At 40.7% G+C, this 18,903-nt stretch overlaps 1 protein-coding gene across 1 annotated transcript in view; it reads right to left on the bottom strand.

Annotated features, from left to right (window-relative positions):
- sema3aa (sema domain, immunoglobulin domain (Ig), short basic domain, secreted, (semaphorin) 3Aa) overlaps window positions 1–18,903 on the bottom strand; it is a 34,609-nt gene that overhangs the window by 6,144 nt on the left and 9,562 nt on the right. Inside the window, exons 2-14 of the mRNA XM_078242806.1 lie at window positions 14,335–14,495; window positions 12,830–12,892; window positions 8,378–8,497; window positions 7,326–7,416; window positions 7,114–7,233; window positions 4,921–5,063; window positions 4,632–4,746; window positions 4,453–4,522; window positions 1,999–2,143; window positions 1,611–1,830; window positions 715–806; window positions 557–598; window positions 171–328 (exon numbers count right to left, since the gene is read on the bottom strand). Of these exons, the coding sequence (XP_078098932.1) occupies window positions 171–328; window positions 557–598; window positions 715–806; window positions 1,611–1,830; window positions 1,999–2,143; window positions 4,453–4,522; window positions 4,632–4,746; window positions 4,921–5,063; window positions 7,114–7,233; window positions 7,326–7,416; window positions 8,378–8,497; window positions 12,830–12,892; window positions 14,335–14,495 (1,540 nt within the window). The remainder of the gene's footprint in view (window positions 1–170; window positions 329–556; window positions 599–714; window positions 807–1,610; window positions 1,831–1,998; window positions 2,144–4,452; window positions 4,523–4,631; window positions 4,747–4,920; window positions 5,064–7,113; window positions 7,234–7,325; window positions 7,417–8,377; window positions 8,498–12,829; window positions 12,893–14,334; window positions 14,496–18,903) is intronic.

Below are 18,903 nucleotides of genomic sequence, written 5' to 3'. Positions count from 1 at the left end.
ATTAAAAGCCAATTGCAACAGCAGGTGCACTGATAACTCCCAGGTGTGACTGCATATGACGGCATTTATACAAAAGGCAGGATGTTGCTGAAAAGAAGCATGCAGGCTCAGCAAACCCTCTGAGGATAAACAAAAGGTCAAAGTTTTGTTTGGTGCGTGCAGGCTCCTACCTCTTGGCGGTAGGAAAGTATCTCGAGCACTCGCTGCCGTCCCAGGCGCAATAAGGGTCTCTGGCCAGGCAGCACTCAGCGCAAGCTTTCCCATACACCTCGCAACGGTGTAAAGACATCTGTGATACACCCAGGCCCGAGCCAAGGTACAGCTGTTGCTGTGGGAGCAAAAGAAAGAGTGAGGATGTAAAAATTGAGTATTTCTGTGAGATTCAGTTGGGAAGGTTCTTATAAAAAAAGAAGGTGGCTATGGGGTTGGCTTTTAGTAGGCACATTAGACATCTTGGTTTTTGGATGTTTTTTTGGATATCAGTGTTTGCTTTAAGGCCCAGAAGTTCTCATTTTTTAGTTTCACTTCTTGCCCTGTCAACAAATCAAGTTTTTACCTGCTTTGTGGACAGCTCCATAGCAGTAATGGGAGTAGGTTCCTGCACAAAACAAATATAGCACAGCTGCTTTACTACCACTTCTATGGACAGTGTGTGTATATTTATAGGCATACACTTCATAAATTGTAGTTAACACTCAATTTTCAATGTCATACCCGGAAGACAGTCATCTCTTCAAGCACCACCTCTTCCAGGTCATGCCAGCTCTCTCTGGGGATTGTCACCACCTTCAGTACGGTGCCCATGTCTGAAAAATATAGACATTCAGATACAGCATATGTATGTCCAAGTCTTTTTTTGATTATGCATGAATAATCGTTGCTTATGTGAAAAGAAATTCACTGCTCCTAATCTGTTGCTGACACTCTGTGTTGGTGTTGCTTTATGTATACTGGACATGCCATTTTTCTCTAAACTTTATTGTTTGAGATTTTCAGTATATAGATGCTACTGTAAAGTAAAAGGTTTGTTTAGCTGGATTACAAAAAATTGCATGAAATATTTGAATATCATTCCTCAGGAATATTTATGAAATTCTACTTTTTAAATACAAAGAAAAGAAGAGATATTATTTTCAGGTTTTAATTAAAATAGGAATTTATCTGTTCATTTTGAATATTGAAAAAGATATATAAAACATATACAATATATAAAAAAATACAAAAATATGTAAGAGCCAGCCCAGCAAATCAAATTTATTTGATAATAATAATAAAGTTGAAGTTGGATTCTGGTTCATTATCAGAGCTCATTTACTCCCCATTTTTCTCTTTACATTTCTTTTTGCAGCAGGAAGCAAAAAGAACATTTGAGTGCATAGGTACATACATTCTAGGTTCAAATTAGTTTAAACTGATTATTGGGTGAAAAATAGGTTACATAGGTAACAACAATCAACCTTAAATACCACGTAACTGTGACTGATTTCAATAATTTGTCAAAAAAGTATTTCTAAGAAAGAAAAAAAAGCTTTTTTTAGTGGACCAGCCTGGTGTGAAAGGTATATTAAAGCACAAAGCAAATGACAAAGACACAGTGTGAAGTTGTGTACCTGTCCCGATGAACATGACGTCATACTGTCCGTCCTCTGCCTCCACTCTGTCCACCACCAGCTGGGAGAACTGGTAGTCCACGTCTGTCCGCACCATGATGGGACGCCCGCCTATCGGGTGCACTGGGTTGTACATGGCTGGGTGACCCCTGGCGAAGGTGATGACATCATCAGGGAGGTCTTTTGTGGAGTCGAATCCTCCAAATGTCTTGCTGGGGCACTGGGAATCAGACCAAAATGGCAGGCAGGTAACTTTTAGAAGATTGACAGTGCACGATTAATGTTTCATTATCTTATGAACGTAATACGTTCCATGTGGTTAATGTGCGCCAATTTACTGCTTGTAAAATCACTGCATTTGTGGACAATTGTTTATTTGGGGACTTACAGTTCCAGGACGCGGGTAGGGCACCCTCCCTTGGAAAGGCACCCACTGGTAGTTGGGTCCATCTCTGTGGGCGTAGGGGCCAAGGAAAACCCTCCTGATGTCTGCCATGTTGTACATGCACACTGCTGAGCCTTTAAAGATGTTACTGTGGAGAAAGAGAGGGAGAAACTTAGAAGGGGCAAGAGACAAAAAGAAAAAAAAAGAGTTTAAGGATGAAGAGAGGGAGGTAGGAAGAGGGTGATGAGAGAAAGAAAGATGACAAAGACAAACAAAAGGGATTCATAAACAATCGGTCACAAGACAGGGATTAGGGGCTTGTGAAATACTGAAGAAAGACAACAAAATGACCCTTCATCGCACAAAGAAGCAGCAAGGTTGTCATTACCTAAGTAGAGGAATGACAGATTGGAACTTCTCTTTGATTGCTTGCAGCCTCTTGAGAACAGACAGGAATTTGGGCCCACCACCAACAAAACTGGAGACCTGGTTCGGAGCACATTTGAAATCCCCTCCAATATTTTGCGAGCGCTCGCTCGAGCCAGATGGGTGGATTTTGCTTTCACTGGCTAGACAAGGTCCAAAGCAGGCACGGTCAATCAATCACGCAGAAAGGAATTTTGTGGATTTTATTTTAATTCATAGTCTGGCCTGGGTCATCCAGGAGACAGCAATTTGACCTGTGATTCGTTAAAGTGGAAAATCTGGGAGTTGCACAGGAATTTTCCAAAATATATATTTTCAAAACGAGTCATTAAAATATACTGTGGAGATTGTGAAAAAGTAAGCTGAATTTGTTTTACAATTTTATAGACTTGTAATTATTTGCTTGTATGTTAGATGTTCAAAAATCTAGTTCATTCAGCACCTTTTTGTCACTTTTTACAAAAGGCAGATTTTAATTTGTCAGTCTCTTGCATTTGCAGAAAACTAAATGCTTCAATAAGATTCGGGACATCCTTTGTCTTGCTGACTGCAATGGGAAGTTGTATCAGACTAATTAGGGATGTGGCTGGCATACAGTACACACAGCCAACATTACTCACCAAAGCATGGAAGATGAATGGATTAGCATTTGAAAATGTTAATTACAGAGAAATTCAATTAACTCCGGGGGGCAAAAAAAGACACTCCAATATCTATGCTTAAGAAAAAGAGGGAATATGTGTTTGTGCGGATACAAACAGTTTGAGAGAGGCACACAAATTATTCAGTCACACACACACACACACACACACACACACACACACACACACACACACACACACACACACACACACACACACACACAATCAAACATCAACTTCTTTGTACCTCATTAAGCAGTGATATTAAAAGTCGGTCCCTCTGAATCTCTGCTCTATTCATCTCTGAAAACCAGCCACTTAGAAAACCAATTAAACCACTCTAATTCCTCAATGCCCCATAATTGAATTTTAAAGGGTGCATGTGTGTGTGTGTGTGTGTGTGTGTGTGTGTGTGTGTGTGTGTGTGTGTAGGGGCACACATGTGTACACCCACCACAGCGCACCGACCTCTTGCTTTGAATACATTTCCAGAAAGCTGAGAAAAGCCATACAGGCCTAGTGATGCACGGCGCCTGTCGGTATGTGTTAGCTTGCGCCGCCGTTCTATTCAGCCTGTCTTATCATTAGCAGTGATTGATGGTGAGGTGTTTGTCCTCCTTTCATAGCGGTTCAGAGACACTACTGGACACAAAATACCCCCCTCCTCCTGCAAAATGCAAATTCATCATCATCATGATAAGTGCCACCATCTGTGCCATTTCAACTCACTTATCTGCCCTGCCCCATGCCTTCACTTCTCCACAGGCTTCAATAGAGCCCCACCCAGCCTTCTGAAAACCCCATTCAAGGCTGGGGCGGTGGCCAGGGGAGAGACGTGCGTTCCTGCTGAGTGAATATCGTGTTTCTCTCGCTCCCTCCTGCTTCATAATCTGATTTCCCTACAAGCCTTTGCCAGTGGTTCAGTGAAAAAGGGGACAGGTAGCGGGGAACGGGGAACGGATAAAAGTAATCTCCATTCTGAGACGTGGGGAGGGGAACCATATGAGGGGAAAGCAACCATAAGACACCTGTAAGTGGATTACGGGACGCGGAGCGCTGTCTGGGAATTTGACGGGGGCACGCTTGGTAGCTCGCATTCTGCCGTGTCATTTAAAAGGGTTAGGAAATTACAGATAAAGGCATGGAATAAAGGATGTGAAAAGGAAGAATTCTTGAAAGGAAATATGAAGCGTGTGTGTTTTTTCAAAGACAGAGGAAATAACGGGTCCGGGACGGTTGCCCGTTGAATTTATATAGCTCCTTCTGATCTCCTAGCAACAAATCAACAAAACAAATATGACACTAGCAGCGTATGTCAAGCTTTTTGAGAATGTGAGCCTTTGCACGCACATTTTGGAGGTCATCGGAAAAGATCTGGATGGGTCTGTACCTGGATGTGGTGAATACAGCGTAGATAAGTGGATTTTTCGGGTCCTTGGAGCTCATGAGGAACACGTCCTCTGAAAATACAGAGCAAGAATGGGTGAAGGTGAGGTTTTTCAGCAGCATTTGAAAGAGAGTCTGTGAGGTTAACTTTTCTTCAAATACAAATGAAGAATACACACTTACGTAGCTCATCAAAGTGTGTATCAATGCCGTTGACCCCGGGCACTGAACACATTAGCCGGGCCTTGAGAAAAGTGGTCCACTTGTTCACCAGACTCCTGTGACCTCCCATGTCATTCTGTATTACAAACACAAAGAAACTCAATACATCTGTGCAAACTCTGACATAAACATGTAGTGATTTCTGTAAGACCATCCAGATATGTAAGAAATTATTATGAATCTTTCCATTGCTTCGGATTGTGATAAGGATTTTGTGTGTGTGTGTGTGTGTGTGTGTGTGTGTTGTTACCTTACACAGTTGTCCTATCCTGGCGATGGTAGCCTTGCCAGTGTGCTCTCCGTCCATGGCGTTCTCTTTGAAAAACAGGAAGATCTTGTCATCTTCGGGGTTGTCACTTTCCGGGATCAAGTGAACACTTATGAACCTGGGGTCTAGAGGAAAAAAAGGAAAATAATGAATCACAAAATCAATATTGTACGCAGTAAAATATGCGTACATTTGTTCATACACTTGAATCATACACAAACGTAAATTTACGATCCAACCTCAACCTCACAAATGACAATCCTTTCACCCCTATTTTACACCCCTGAATCCAAATCCCCCATGATATTCTCCAGTCACGGCTCAGTATTAACAGCCATTCTCTTTACACCCTGGTGTTACAGTATCTGACTTTACCCCAAGTGAGTGCTCCAAGTCCAAATCCCACATAACCCCGTTCTCTAGGCCACATCCTCACAAACACACATGGCTCTGATTGTCCCCGGTAACACTTGAATACATTTATTTTGACTTTAAGCAGGAGAGGAAATCAAAGATAAACGGGCCAGCCGGGGCCTTAGGGCTGGGATATCTCCTGATTTGAAGGGGCAAAGGGACTGAGCAAAAGTGGCCGCAGTCACTGAGGCGTTGTCTCGCGTAAAACGAGCCTGTGTCTAAAAGCTTGGGGGTTAGCTGGGGAGACACAAGCAGTGCCATGTTACGCCTCCATGGCCGTTTAGGAGTTAGAGTAGCTGTGAAAAAGACGAGTGTGGCCAAAGTGGGAAGCAGATTTACAAGCGCTGTGCGGGTGCAAGACCTCTGGTATGAATCATGGGTACCCCACACACGCCTCTAGGTCTATTGTGAATATGTTTTATTAAATCTACACATTCATAAATTCAATCTTGCATGCTCTCGCATACAAAAACAGGCTTCTGCCGGTGTCGCCAACGATCGAGGTCATACAATTCATTACATTTAATTCCCAACAAAAGGCCACTGTATTCAGTCAAGGTTTAATCCAACCTCTATGTTGAGTGAGAGGGCATTAAAGGGTGAAGAGATGTGTAAATAAATTGCATGAATAAAGACCAGCAAAGCCAAAGCTACCGTTTAAACCTAAATCCTTTTTAGACTTGCTATTAAGGATTCATTCCCAAGTTTCTTTTTTGTTACATTTGAGTGCCATGTAACCTTGTTGATAAATGCTCAATAGAATACCCCCATCCCAGTAATCCATGCAATTACAATCCCCCCTTTGTGGAGAAGGAGTTGGATTTTGCCGGGCCGAATGGATACTATCCCTGGTGTATTTGTTTGAATAAGGTGAAAGATCGATGGGGATTAACGCTGTAATAATGGCTTCTCCCTTTTAAATCACTCTTTATTAATATGTGACAGCAATCAGCACTGCAGAGAACAGTGTTTGTGAGTTTAGATGGCGCTGGGGTAGGTTTTTCTTCTTTTTTTTTTTTAGGGGAACTGAGAGAAATTTGACTCCACTACAGGAAAACAGCTGAGAGCGGATTAGTTCTGTGGGAAAGAGGGGGAAAAGGGATGGCACAGCTTGATGGAAAGGTTCAAACTGACCTTTTGTGGCTCCCTAAGTCTTCCGCGGTGCCGAAAGATAGCCAGACAGACTGAACAGTCAATAACCCTCACTGCTGCGCTAATCTTACTAACACAGGCAAATCCAGTGACTTTGTGAATGGGCTCTGATATCTGATGTCTGCACAAGAATGGAAATGATATGAGACTTCAGGCTTGTGGGAGAATTTAATTCTTCAAAGTCCATTGAAAAGCTGAATGGTATTCTTTCTCCAAAACTGGCCAATGAGGGTTTACTTCCACCTTGTACTGAATAGTTTATGTGGGCCACAAGTGTCCACTTTTACTTTATTAGTAAAGTTTGTTGGCATTTGTGAAGATTAAAAAATATGTATGTTATCTAGTTTTTGCAGTCTGAACACTATTAGCTTCCACTGTAAGCTTATAGATGAAAAACGCCCAGGGAAGGCAACATATGTAAGTAGACTACAGTGACAAACAAACAACAAACAATATCAAATTGCACAAAATAACTCTAGATCGTACAAAAGAAACTTTTCTTTCAGGAAAATGCATTTCCTCAGGAGTAAAATTTGTTGAACCTTTAATACTTTGTCGACATGCTAATAAAAACCTTTTATATTTATATATATTTTATATATATTTTACCATTAAGCCATCTTGAATCATGCTGCTCTGTTCTGATTGGATGATGATCTCCCAGGGTACGGAAAATAGCAAAGTCCCTTCCCATGAAATCAGCAGATGTGCCAGAGTACAGCTCTCCATCTGCCAGTGAGAAAAGTGTAGTTAGAACAAATGTCCAGCTCTGAAGTAAATGTGTACTTCCTGGAACTAATCAAGGCAGAGATCAAACTCACCGATCAGAAGGGAGGCCGAGAGCATTTTGGGGTCGTAGGGGCTTTTCCCGCGGCCGTTCTCGAAATGCGAGGCCAGTCGAAAGATGTTGTCCTGTGGTGGACAGGGTCAGAGATCAACATGAGGTCAGTGAAAGCCACATTAAGCCTGGCCGAAGGTACATTTATAGCCTATGTTTCAAATTACACCAAATTCTCATTATAGCCTGCTGCTTTTGGGATGTGCATGTGATGTACCACAACTTCATCCAGGCATGAGCAATAAGATGTTTTTTTACACTGCTGACTTCTTCTACTTTGCTTACTGAATAACAATAATGTATGCAACCGTGCAACAAAAAGAAATTATGGGGAATAAAGTAGGATCATGCAGCAAAAGCACAGTGCACCCTCCGACTCTTTGAATATATCAAAAGAAAAGTGACAAAAGAGAGACCCAACTTAGTTTTCTTTAAATCACTTACTGACAACACTACTTTAAACTCAAGTGAACTCATGCAGGGTCCTCTATACTCAAAACCTGCATGGTGCAAACAGTCATTCCCCTCCCCATTATCAGACTGCAGAACCCATGCTGGTACATTGATTAACCTGTAGACCTTTATCAAGATGACTGATTAAACTTTTATGTAGGGAAGGGGTAGCTTAATTTCCAACAGCTGAAGTAGAACCATGTAGTGACCACTTATTTTCCACTTCACACAAAAGAAAACATTGATGAGAAAATAATCAATGAGGGAAATCTGCCGTGCTTGACAGAAAAGAATATGTGTGTGTGTGTGTGTGTGTGTGTGTGTGTGTGTGTGTGTGTGTGTGTGTGTGTGTGTCTGTGTGTTATCAGTGCAGCCAGTGTAGTTGCTGTGGACAGATTATTTTAATGGGAAATAATATGGTACTTTCTCTGTCATTAGTTTACTATCGCACTGGTGTCACATTTCATGACTTATTAATGAATGCAGATGTAAATTACATTTTGCATATATATAACTGATTAAACATGTAGAAATCAAACCACAGCATTTGGTGAACCAACATTAATGCACCCAATGTATTACCTCTGCTCTTTTGCCCATTTCTAGAAAAGAACAGATGGGGTGGAAGGCTCCTGTGCCACAGATGTACATGTGGGTCTGGTTGTAGGGCTGGAGGACCCGGATGAAGTTAGAACACTCTTTCTAGAAAAGAAATGAGACATGAGACATCAAAAACTCCAACCAATGTATAATGTCATACAGTGAGAATTACATCTGGTGAAGAGATTCAAATACATTTTGTGTGTGCAATACCCTACTCTGTTTATGTAGTAATCCTACCAGCATAGTATATTATATAGTCTTGCAAAGCATCTGAAACTTCAGGGGATTTTTATGAAAGAGATTGCATATGGTAGCATTAACTTCCAAAAAGCCATCAAGTTTGAATTAAGTTTTATCCTTTATGAAAATAACGTTGACACTTTTAATAGAGAAAAGTGCTGCTGTGATTCAATTGAAAATAGAGACAAATAGGAAGCAGAGAATAATGGAGAATAGAGAAAAGCTCTGTTGGAATTCCCTTTAAACCAGGGACTTTCCAGTTGGATTGGAAAATACTTATGAAACTGGGTCTCCTTCAAGGAAATCCCACCTGTGCGTCAAATCAGGCAAATCTACCTCAGATCTGTAATGATCCATATGTTTGAATTTACTGAGGGTGTTTGGGTTGGCTCTCAAATACATAATGATAGTCCCAGTGGTGTGAGACTGTTTATTAGAGTGCTAATCAACGGGATTGGTTAATGTAGGCGGGTTATTAGCAGCCTCGAGGAGTTGATTTGGGCACGTGTTTAAGCGATTAGTCTGGGGTTTGCCTTATTATAAATACATGCTTAATATTCACCCAACAAATAAGTAGACATTTGCTTGGGGATTTGGAAACGCAGCACACACATCACATGCAGATGGCCAAATTACCCTTCTTTCTTCCTCCCTTCAACACATGCAACTCTTCAGGCTTCCAAACCTCACGGACATTTCAGTTTGATGATTTGATGAAGTCCCTCATATGAGACATAAATGGATTTGAGGTTTCACTGAGTTCAGTTTGAGTGATGACATTTTCCAGCGCATCACCAGATTGACTCTGTGATCTCACACTGCAAAGTTTTCCAAAAATCAAAATGTCCTGCTATTATTTAGAAAGGAAGACACTTTTTTTTAAGCTCTGACTAGGGTGACCAGATGTCCCGATTTGACCGGGACAGTCCCGATTTTAAGTTGCTTGTCCCGAGTCCCGACAAAAGCCTCTCAGAATGCTGAAATGTCCCAGTTTACACCAACCACTATGAAATTGTCCCGGTTGTCAGCGATTACATAGCCAACGTGGTCTTATTATAGCCCGATCATTAACTAAACCCATGTAAAAAGACTAATAAAGCGTCCAGCGTATGATTTTAAAAATGTGTGTGTGTGTGTGTGTGTGTCAGTCAATCGTAGCGGTCTGCATCTGCATAATCTGTGCAGCCAACGTTACAATGTATATTTGTAAACACTGTTGCAATGCCTCTTCTTATCTATCTCGTTTTAAGCGCGGTGAAGTTGGCTGTACGTTTGATATTCAGTTGATATTCAATTTTAACTTCCCCTTCGTTCGAGATCGACAACATAATTCAGGTCAATGACGTGATCAGGGTCAAAGAAAGTTGACATTATTACAGAGTATCAAGAGAAAACAACTACAGTTATTATCGCTAGAGATTTGTATACGACATAAAGCTTCATAGCACTTCATCATCTGTTCTGTCACTAGGTTCTGTGTAAGGGACTGTCGACAAATTACCGTTTTGGTAGATCGGCAATGACAGTAGGGATGCAACACCTTGGCTATTTTTAATAATTTGTTTTCATGATGATTGCATTACTTCCCAATACGTACAGTTCAGTCAAATCTAATTCTCTCATTCTGATTGCTGTAGTAGGTTACTTCCCAATCACTCACTGCTACTTACTACAGGTCACGGTTTCCTGAAAAAACTATTTATATGGAAGCAGGAAAAATATGACCTGGGCTGGCACATGTTCATGTTAAAAAGCATGTGCGTGCACGAGCACTACAGTCACGTGCAAAGTGTCACAGTTTCAGTTCCGAGAAATCTGGTCACCCTAGCTCTGACGCTACTCTTCTCAGTAATCTGCCTAAAGGAAGAGTTTGATATTTTGAAAAGGATGCTTAGTCACTGCTTGAGCTAGCAGCCTGTTAGCCTACCTTAGCATTAAAAAAATGAAAGGAGGGGGAAACAGTGTGCTGGCTAGTCATTGCACAGGGGCCTTGAAATAGTCTTGCACATAAACCAGTAAAACCACAAATTGTCATTTTTGTACTTTGGTTTTTGTGTGATTAAACAAACAAGATAGGAGATTAGATGGAGAGTGTTACCTTTGGACAGAGCCAAGCTAGCTGTTTTCCCCTGTTTCCACTCTATGCTAAGCTACGCTAACCAGCTGCCAGCCTCAAATTGAACGTACAGACATGAGAACGGTTGATCTTCTAGTATAAATCTCATATAAGCATACGTATTTACCAAAATGTCCTTATGTCCAAGAACTATTTCTTTAATATAAAATCTGATTTTAATTTTATTGCAGCATATGACACCTTTAAACTTATCATTAACCCACTGTCCCAACGATGTTCCACATTTCAGTAACAGGACTATTGCTGAGTTCACAGAGGAAGACTAAACTTGATTTTGTGTGCCTGACCTCAAACCCTGCACGTTTGTGTGTCTATGTGTAAGATAATGACTTTACCCTCTGTGTTTTCAACTGTTAAAATGTCCACATCATTCTCACAACCTTATTATACGCATTTCATCAACTCCTATAATCGCTGCCAATGTCAGCTCTGTTTATGATTTTACATGGCTGTCTTCGAGTTACATGGACATATTACTGTAGCTATGTGGTAGGTAGGTTGCACATAAACACTGACAGACATTAGTTATGCATGTCACTCAAACATGCAGCTCCGTCTTCCCCCCCAGGTGAAAAATGGTTTCCCTGATCACAAACCATGTCATTATGGGAAAACCACAACACCCACAGAGGATAAATGAGTCATTATTGGATCAAACTAATGACTCTCTTTGGACTGGGCACCGATGATGACTTTCCATGGGAGAAATGGGTGGACAGATTTGTATGTGGGTTTGTATATACAGTACTTGGATAAGTTGAGTGAATTTTGAGATTATGCTGAGGTCTCTTATTGAATAGGTTACATTTATGGGAAAAGTAGGATAACTTTTATTTTAATTTTAATATCTGTAATAGCTGGGAAAATAATCAGAAAAGACATCAGGCAGCTCTAGGAAATCGTGAATCTACACTCCATCTGAACCTTTTGTTCGCTGAATCAAATGCAACAACCTGGGCCGCGTTGCACACTCATCCTGCCAAGGAGAATGATACAGCCATCAGGCATTTTGGAGGGAGGCAGCTGTTACATTTGTTCTGTGGCTGTAAAATGTGGTTTGGAGAAATGCATCACTTTGGGAGCTCTGAATGCTTTAGTAATGTCCTAATCAAGGCCTCGCCATGTTGCACTCCGTTTCCGCTCTCACCGCCTCATTTTCAAGGGTAAACATTTTCACAGCATGCAAATACCTCATCATTCTGTTTTGTGTGCTTTTTTGCTGCCAGAAATATTCACTTTCCACTGTGTGAGGGAGCAAAGGTGTAGTGCTTCTTGTGTGGTTGCGACTTTGTGTTTCTGCGAGAAACCCAAAAGAGCTGGCGGTGAGTTAGACCCCCGTAAAAACCTCTGTGATTTAAAATGACTACGTAATTCTGGATAATCCTAAAACCCTGCAGCCGCTGCACTCCAGACTCATCCAGCCATGAAATTAAGATCAGATACAACACAGAGAGGGCCTTACCAAACAGCAACCCAGAGATAACACTACACACACTAACACCATCGTATAGTATGTGTTCAGCAAACTTGTGCACATGTGAGCTAATACCCGTGCAGGATAATGAGAACTCAAACAATACACTCCTACATAAATATGCACACATACGCACACTCTGAGGCGCAAACATAAACATACTCCCGACATTAAACTTTACATCACAGCAGCAAATAACCTCTGAGGTAATGCATTGTTGTCCTCGTGCCATTGGGACACTGTGTACACCTTACTGTGACCGAACATCTGTCGCACAGTGTGTTTAGTTGTGGGAGTCAGTGGGGTATGGCCTATAGAGAGTACAGTGTGCCAGAGGTGAGATGGAACATGTACTATCACTTTTATGTGAGCTAATTTCTTTTCTCTACAGTGGTCTTGTATTTGTACGGGTGCTGGTACCTCTCCTACAGTATGCTGCATTGCTGCAACAAAAACACGCATTCCAGAGAAATTTGTAAAATTACATGGACGCAGGACAGACATATAATTTGTGTAACAATAGAAGCAAAAATTGTAGGGAAGCGCTCAAACGATGATGCCATCATGAATTTGGACTTACCCCAAGGTCTTTCCCTGCCCACTTGCATTCATCCCTCTTAGAGGGGGTGGCAGGCCACGCAATCTGTACAAATGAGAGAAAGACAAAGTCATACTATGCTGAAGAGCAGAGATTTACATGTTGTTTCATGAAACAGGGAAGGCGGTGAGTCAATGCAGTGAATCAGAGGAAATCCAGATTTGTGTAATTCCAGGAGAATGACTTTGGATTTGTCAGGCTTTATTTTGACAATTCCTAATTCAGTGACTTGCTTATTTCACTCTATATCCCTGGCCATACCATGAGTGTTGCATGTGCATATGATAAATAAGGGATGGTTTTATTTATAACTGTATAATGACTGCATTAAAGGGGAGAAGGTAATGGTTTTGGTGACTCATACTGTAGATCAAAATAATAAAATGAGGAGAAACAAATTGAGTTAAAAATGTGATGTGTTTATGAAAATTGGATAAGATACAGCATGTAGGGACACATATGAATACTGTATTGCCCCTTACACTTGTCTAAATATGAGTTCTGGTTCAAATTATGGCATTTATAAAGTGAAACTCTTGCTGTTCAAATCCTCAGCATATGGTTATAATTTTTACTTCAAATACGAAGAGGGAGCAGGGTTTTGCTTCTTTGTTTTGGAAAAGATAGGACTATATTATATTATAAAATAAATACTGGCTTTGTACTGTCCTCAATGCAAATCTATTTGTGGCCCCTGGTGTCCCATGAATTATAAACACACATAGTGCATAAGAGTGTACAAGTGTAAGGGAATGATTACATACATAGGGTGCGATTGAGCCCACTTGTTTTGCTGGTGGCCACACAGATGTGGAAAGACAAAGGAAATGTATGCACATGCATTATTATGTAAATGCACTACACACACATTCCTTATTCTGTTCCTAGACTTTATCTCCTCTCTAGATCAGCTGAGTTTCCCTCTCTTGGGAATCTGCACTGCACATTTCAGGGTAATTACATTACATTTGCTTAATCACTGCTTTTTGGCCTTTATCTGATAATGATGCAAAGATCAGAACAAAAGAGCGAAAAAGAAGAAGAAGAAATACACATCCGAGCCAAGGGCAAAAAAGTATTCGAAGACACACTCTCCCTCTCTGCATTGACTATGTATTTTTCAGCACTTTCATTCCCCTGCTCAGCTCTATGCGGCCTGCAGGCAAGTCTGTGTCAGTCTTGTGTGTCAATGATGGCAGCCCGAATCTGATAAAAAGACTGTTAACCTAGTCCAGGTGGAGTAATGGAATTATGGACAGCCATGTCTAGACCAAGACAGACAGTGGGAGGGATGAAGGGAAAGGAAGAAAGAGGTGGTGTAATGGACTCCAGAGGGAGCAGTAGGGAGAGAAGAGAAGACAAGAGAAGAGCTCAAATAACACGTGCAAGCTGGACAAAAAGAACACAACTGCATTCAACTCTCACACAAACCTATAAAATATACCCAAATCGTAACCAAAATAAAGACGAGTACATATGAATTTGACCTGTTTGTGGTCTCTGTTAATGTTGACAAGGTCGAATGAGAAGATGTGGTCCTCGGCTCCGACCAGTAGCCTCCCTCGCTCCTCATCCAATAGGAAAGCATCGTAGCTCGAGCTGTTGGCCAAGCCATTGAAGGTGACGAGGTTACTGGTCTCTAACATCTCTGGAAGAGAAAGAGGAGAAGGAGTTGGTGTTGATCATGTATTGGGAATGACTAACAAAAGACTAAAATATTGATTAACGAACAGCTTGAAATTTAGGAAACATACCCCACATTTACTCAGTCATAAAAAGGGAAGTTAGTAAACTAAAAGTGTGGACTACATGGTGTAAAACTAAACTGTTTCTCTCTCTATGATGACAGGCATGTGTCAAAGCTTTAACGTATCTGCAATGAAAAATAATCAATACTGGATGAAGTGTATAAAACCTGGGTTATTTGAACATATTAGTGCGTCCTCCATCAAAATGCGCTGTTGTATGAAATCAGTCACTTTTGTTCATGTTTCCTTAACTGCTTTTCCATACAGACACATTTGCACACTCTTACATACAGACACACGTCAGTCAGGTATAGCGTGAGACATTTGAAGAGAACACAGCATGCTCTAATCAGGGAAACAGTTCAGACTGTTCAGCCATGTGATTGGTTAAATAATTCATATGGAGTCAGAACCATGGGGAGATACTGTGCGTAAGTATGTGTGGTTGTGTGTGTGACATGTAGCTGTAAATGGGTTATTATGTAAATCAACATTGAAGAGTGTGTGACTACACATGGATTTCTGCACAGTGTTTATGTCTTTAAGTATATACCAACAAGCTAAAGGGAAACCAGCACAAGATTTTACGTATGGGCTGAGGTCCAGCCAGACCTCTGACAGTCAGTTAACTTTTAACCACCAAACATGAGTTCCATCAACTCTGATATTTCATTAACAAAGATCCACCCTCCCTTCCTGAGACCAAGTTAACCCCCTGATTGAATTTGGTTTCAGTGATTCTCAGCACAAGTGAGGCAAAACAGTTCATTTATATTCATATATCATTTTGCATTAACATGCCACATTTCAACAGCCATGGATGGTAATAGTGTAACCAGTAAATGTTTAATGAATCCATGAAAGATCTAGAACATCTATCTTCCTTCAGTCTGTATTAATAATAGAGCCAAAACAATTATCCATTATTTAATTACATGATCAACAAAAAAATTCAATTATTAAGTAACATTCTTAAGTTCCAGCTTCTTAAATGTGAGAATTTGCTGTGTGTCTTTGTTTAATAGCACTGAAAATATGTATTGAATATATTTATCAATTTTAAATAATATATTTATTTGGAAACCTTAAGGTTTAGGAAATTGTAACAGGCCTTTTCCACTATTCCAAACATTTTGTAGATTAAGCGAATAATCAAGTAATTGTAAAAATAAGATGGATTAAGCAATATTAATGTAGGCTATTACAATTTAAACTATTCATACTGCTGTATATAAAGACATTTCATTCGTTCATTTTCTTTCCCTTCACATCATGTAATTACTACATATGTCTACTGTGGAGAGCCCAAGTTGACCAAATGTCTATAAAAAACATCTGTCTTTAATTATAATTAAGAGCAAAACAATGGAATATCTTTAGCTAATTGAAAAGCAGCTCGCACAATTGCAGTTTGACAATCAAGAGCAGGCCATAGGTTTCTCTGATTTATTATTATAACAGTAACATTTGGTTTACAATGAAATGAATAGAAATTGAATTAACCCCTTAACCATCTGCCTCTGGTTGGCCCAATGGATACATAACATGTGCTTTATATTTTCACCACAGGTACAGTCTTCTAATACATAAGTCACACTATCATACTACATCATCCATCATCATCAGTGTCACCATGTAACATAGACATAGAGACACGTGGGCACACAATATAGAAACCAGCACACATATACACACAAACACGTACTGTATATATATACTGTACATACATACATATATAAACACATATGCACGCATGCACACACACATGCATGCACGCACGCACGCACACACACACACACACACACACACACACACACACACACACACACACACAGGGTCCGGTGGATTGTGATCTCCCTGCTCTCACCACAAAGCTCTGATTGACAGGCTGCTATAGGAGCCATCTGCGCCCACTCACAGTGTGTACGATCTTGGACATCTGTGTCTACATAAAAGAAGGGATTGATGGAAAGGGAGATGGAGGAAGTGGTGTGTCAACCATGTGTGTGTGTCGAGTACCAGTGGGGTGGATGAGGACTGTGAGAGGGAGCGGTCGTCACCTAATAAAGATGGTTGCAGCTCATCTGCGTCAGTTGGATTTTGGTTTGGGGCTGAGGAAATGGAGTGGGTGGGTGTGGGCATGAATGGAGGTCTGTGGATGTGTGGTTGTGTGGGAATTTGTAGTGTACCGCAGATGGGTTGAGCGTATGTGTGTGGGTTTCAATGTGTGTGTGTGTGTGTGTGTGTGTGTGTGTGTGTGTGTGTGTGTGTGTGTGTGTGTGTGTGTGTAGGTATCTTTTTTTCTACACTGGTCCTTCCATGCACACCAACATCTTGGCATTCACATTTATACACACTGGTAAGTTTGCTACCACAGGAAGGCACCGCTACAAGACCCAAATTACAATGACAAGACATTAAATATTGAAGATGAGATTTTTCGTCAGACTCAGAGCCATTTCGTTATCATGTGGTAGCCAATCAGAGAGCCCCTTTTTCTCAGTTTACCAATCGGACATAACATTGCAGGGTCAGGAAATGCCTTAGAGGAGGGTAGTAAGGAAATGTGATTTCCAGTCGACAGAACGCCAGGGGAGGTCCTCTTATGTTTTAACTATGAAGTAATGGAAAAAGAAATGGATGTGGCAGAAAGCCATGGTAGGCATAAAAAATGGGAATGAAATGGAAAAACATTTTTTTTAGGCTAATAAAAGATTAGAAAAAAATTAAAAGGGAGAAAATAATGACAGAAGACAAATAACAATAGCCTTAGGAGAGACTTTTCTTAACTCCACTTCACTGCCATCTTGGCTCGATATGTAACAACCTGTCAGAGGCTGGAGCTGAACCCAGGAGCCGGGAATGTGGTGCAAAATGGTCTGTCACGAAAGGTTTCCCCCAGATGGACTAAAGAAGAAAAAACACACTTGCGTATTTCAACACGTGGCGATCTCTGACAAAGACATGGTGGCCTGCGCACACAAATATACACAGAGAGGCTTTATCTGAGCTGGGATCTGCTGTGGTTTGGAGAATCGGAGAAACTGGGCGTGAGCACCTAAGGACCTCTAACCTAAACACAGATACGCTCGTTTGGAAATGGGAGCATGGGCAGATACAGAGCGCACAGCACGGCTCATACAAAATACAGTAACCAAGCAAAAGACATGCATAGAATAACACACACACACACACACACACACACACACACACACACAGCAGGTTCAACATGAATTCACTGCACTCTGCTTTTAAAATTCAAGTACTAAACGCTTAAACTGACATGCATGTATTAATATTGACCTAAATGTTTACACCGCATCAATTATCCCTGAACAAACACACGCACACATACTTCACAGACTAAGTTGTAATCCAATCAGTATTTCTGCTTATGCAGCATGAACTAGTCCAACAGTGAGCGCACTCAGCAGCTTCTACCTCGAACACACTCCCTGGCCCCGCACCCCCCCACACACACACACACACACACACACACACATTAAATTAAAAGACACCTATTCGCGCCCTCCTCACCACAACCAGTCTGCTTACACTGGCCATAAGATACACAGAGACATTTAAACACATGTACTCGTGCGTACATATGCAGTACACTCACTTCAAACACGCATACACATAGCTACACACTCTCTGTTCAGTTCACTTCCATCACACTTTCTCTTATTACACACAATCCTCTGTCTGCTCTTTTTCACTCGCACATTCTGTCTTTTACACATTAAAGTACAAACATCCAGGCACAGAGGCCTACACAAAAAAAAAAAAGCCACAGACATACATGCAGTAACACATGCAAGTACACAGATGCAAACATGTGGACACACATGCATTGCAGATATGGTGAAATCGTTGCCTTGGCTCAATTTGTAGTTTAGTGTTAACATATGGTTGAAAGATGGAAGTTCTATCATATGTTATATATGCTAATCATATATATATATATATATATATATATATATATATATATATATATATATATATATATATATATGTGTGTACTAACTAAACTGAGGTTACATGTCTTCATTTTCATATTCACTCCATGCATAAAAACACACGCTATATATTTAACAACACCCCTTACAACTAGCATATTCATTCAGATAAATTATCATTTGTCCCTCTGTCATACTCCATTATGGAAAATAACCTGGCTCTTGTCTTAAAAAGCCCCGGAGGAAAAAAAGAGAGCTACATTCAAAATTCAAGTGCAATTGTCTGTGGAGTACTCTTCACTCCCCCATTCTCCAAACAGGCAGGCGCTTTAGACGCCTACATGCCATG

This window comes from Sander vitreus, chromosome 23, assembly GCF_031162955.1.
Source record: "Sander vitreus isolate 19-12246 chromosome 23, sanVit1, whole genome shotgun sequence".
In the NCBI taxonomy this organism is placed as follows: domain Eukaryota; kingdom Metazoa; phylum Chordata; class Actinopteri; order Perciformes; family Percidae; genus Sander; species Sander vitreus.
The sequence above is the reverse complement of the archived record's forward strand: the minus strand, read 5'-3'. Positions and strand labels throughout refer to the sequence as shown.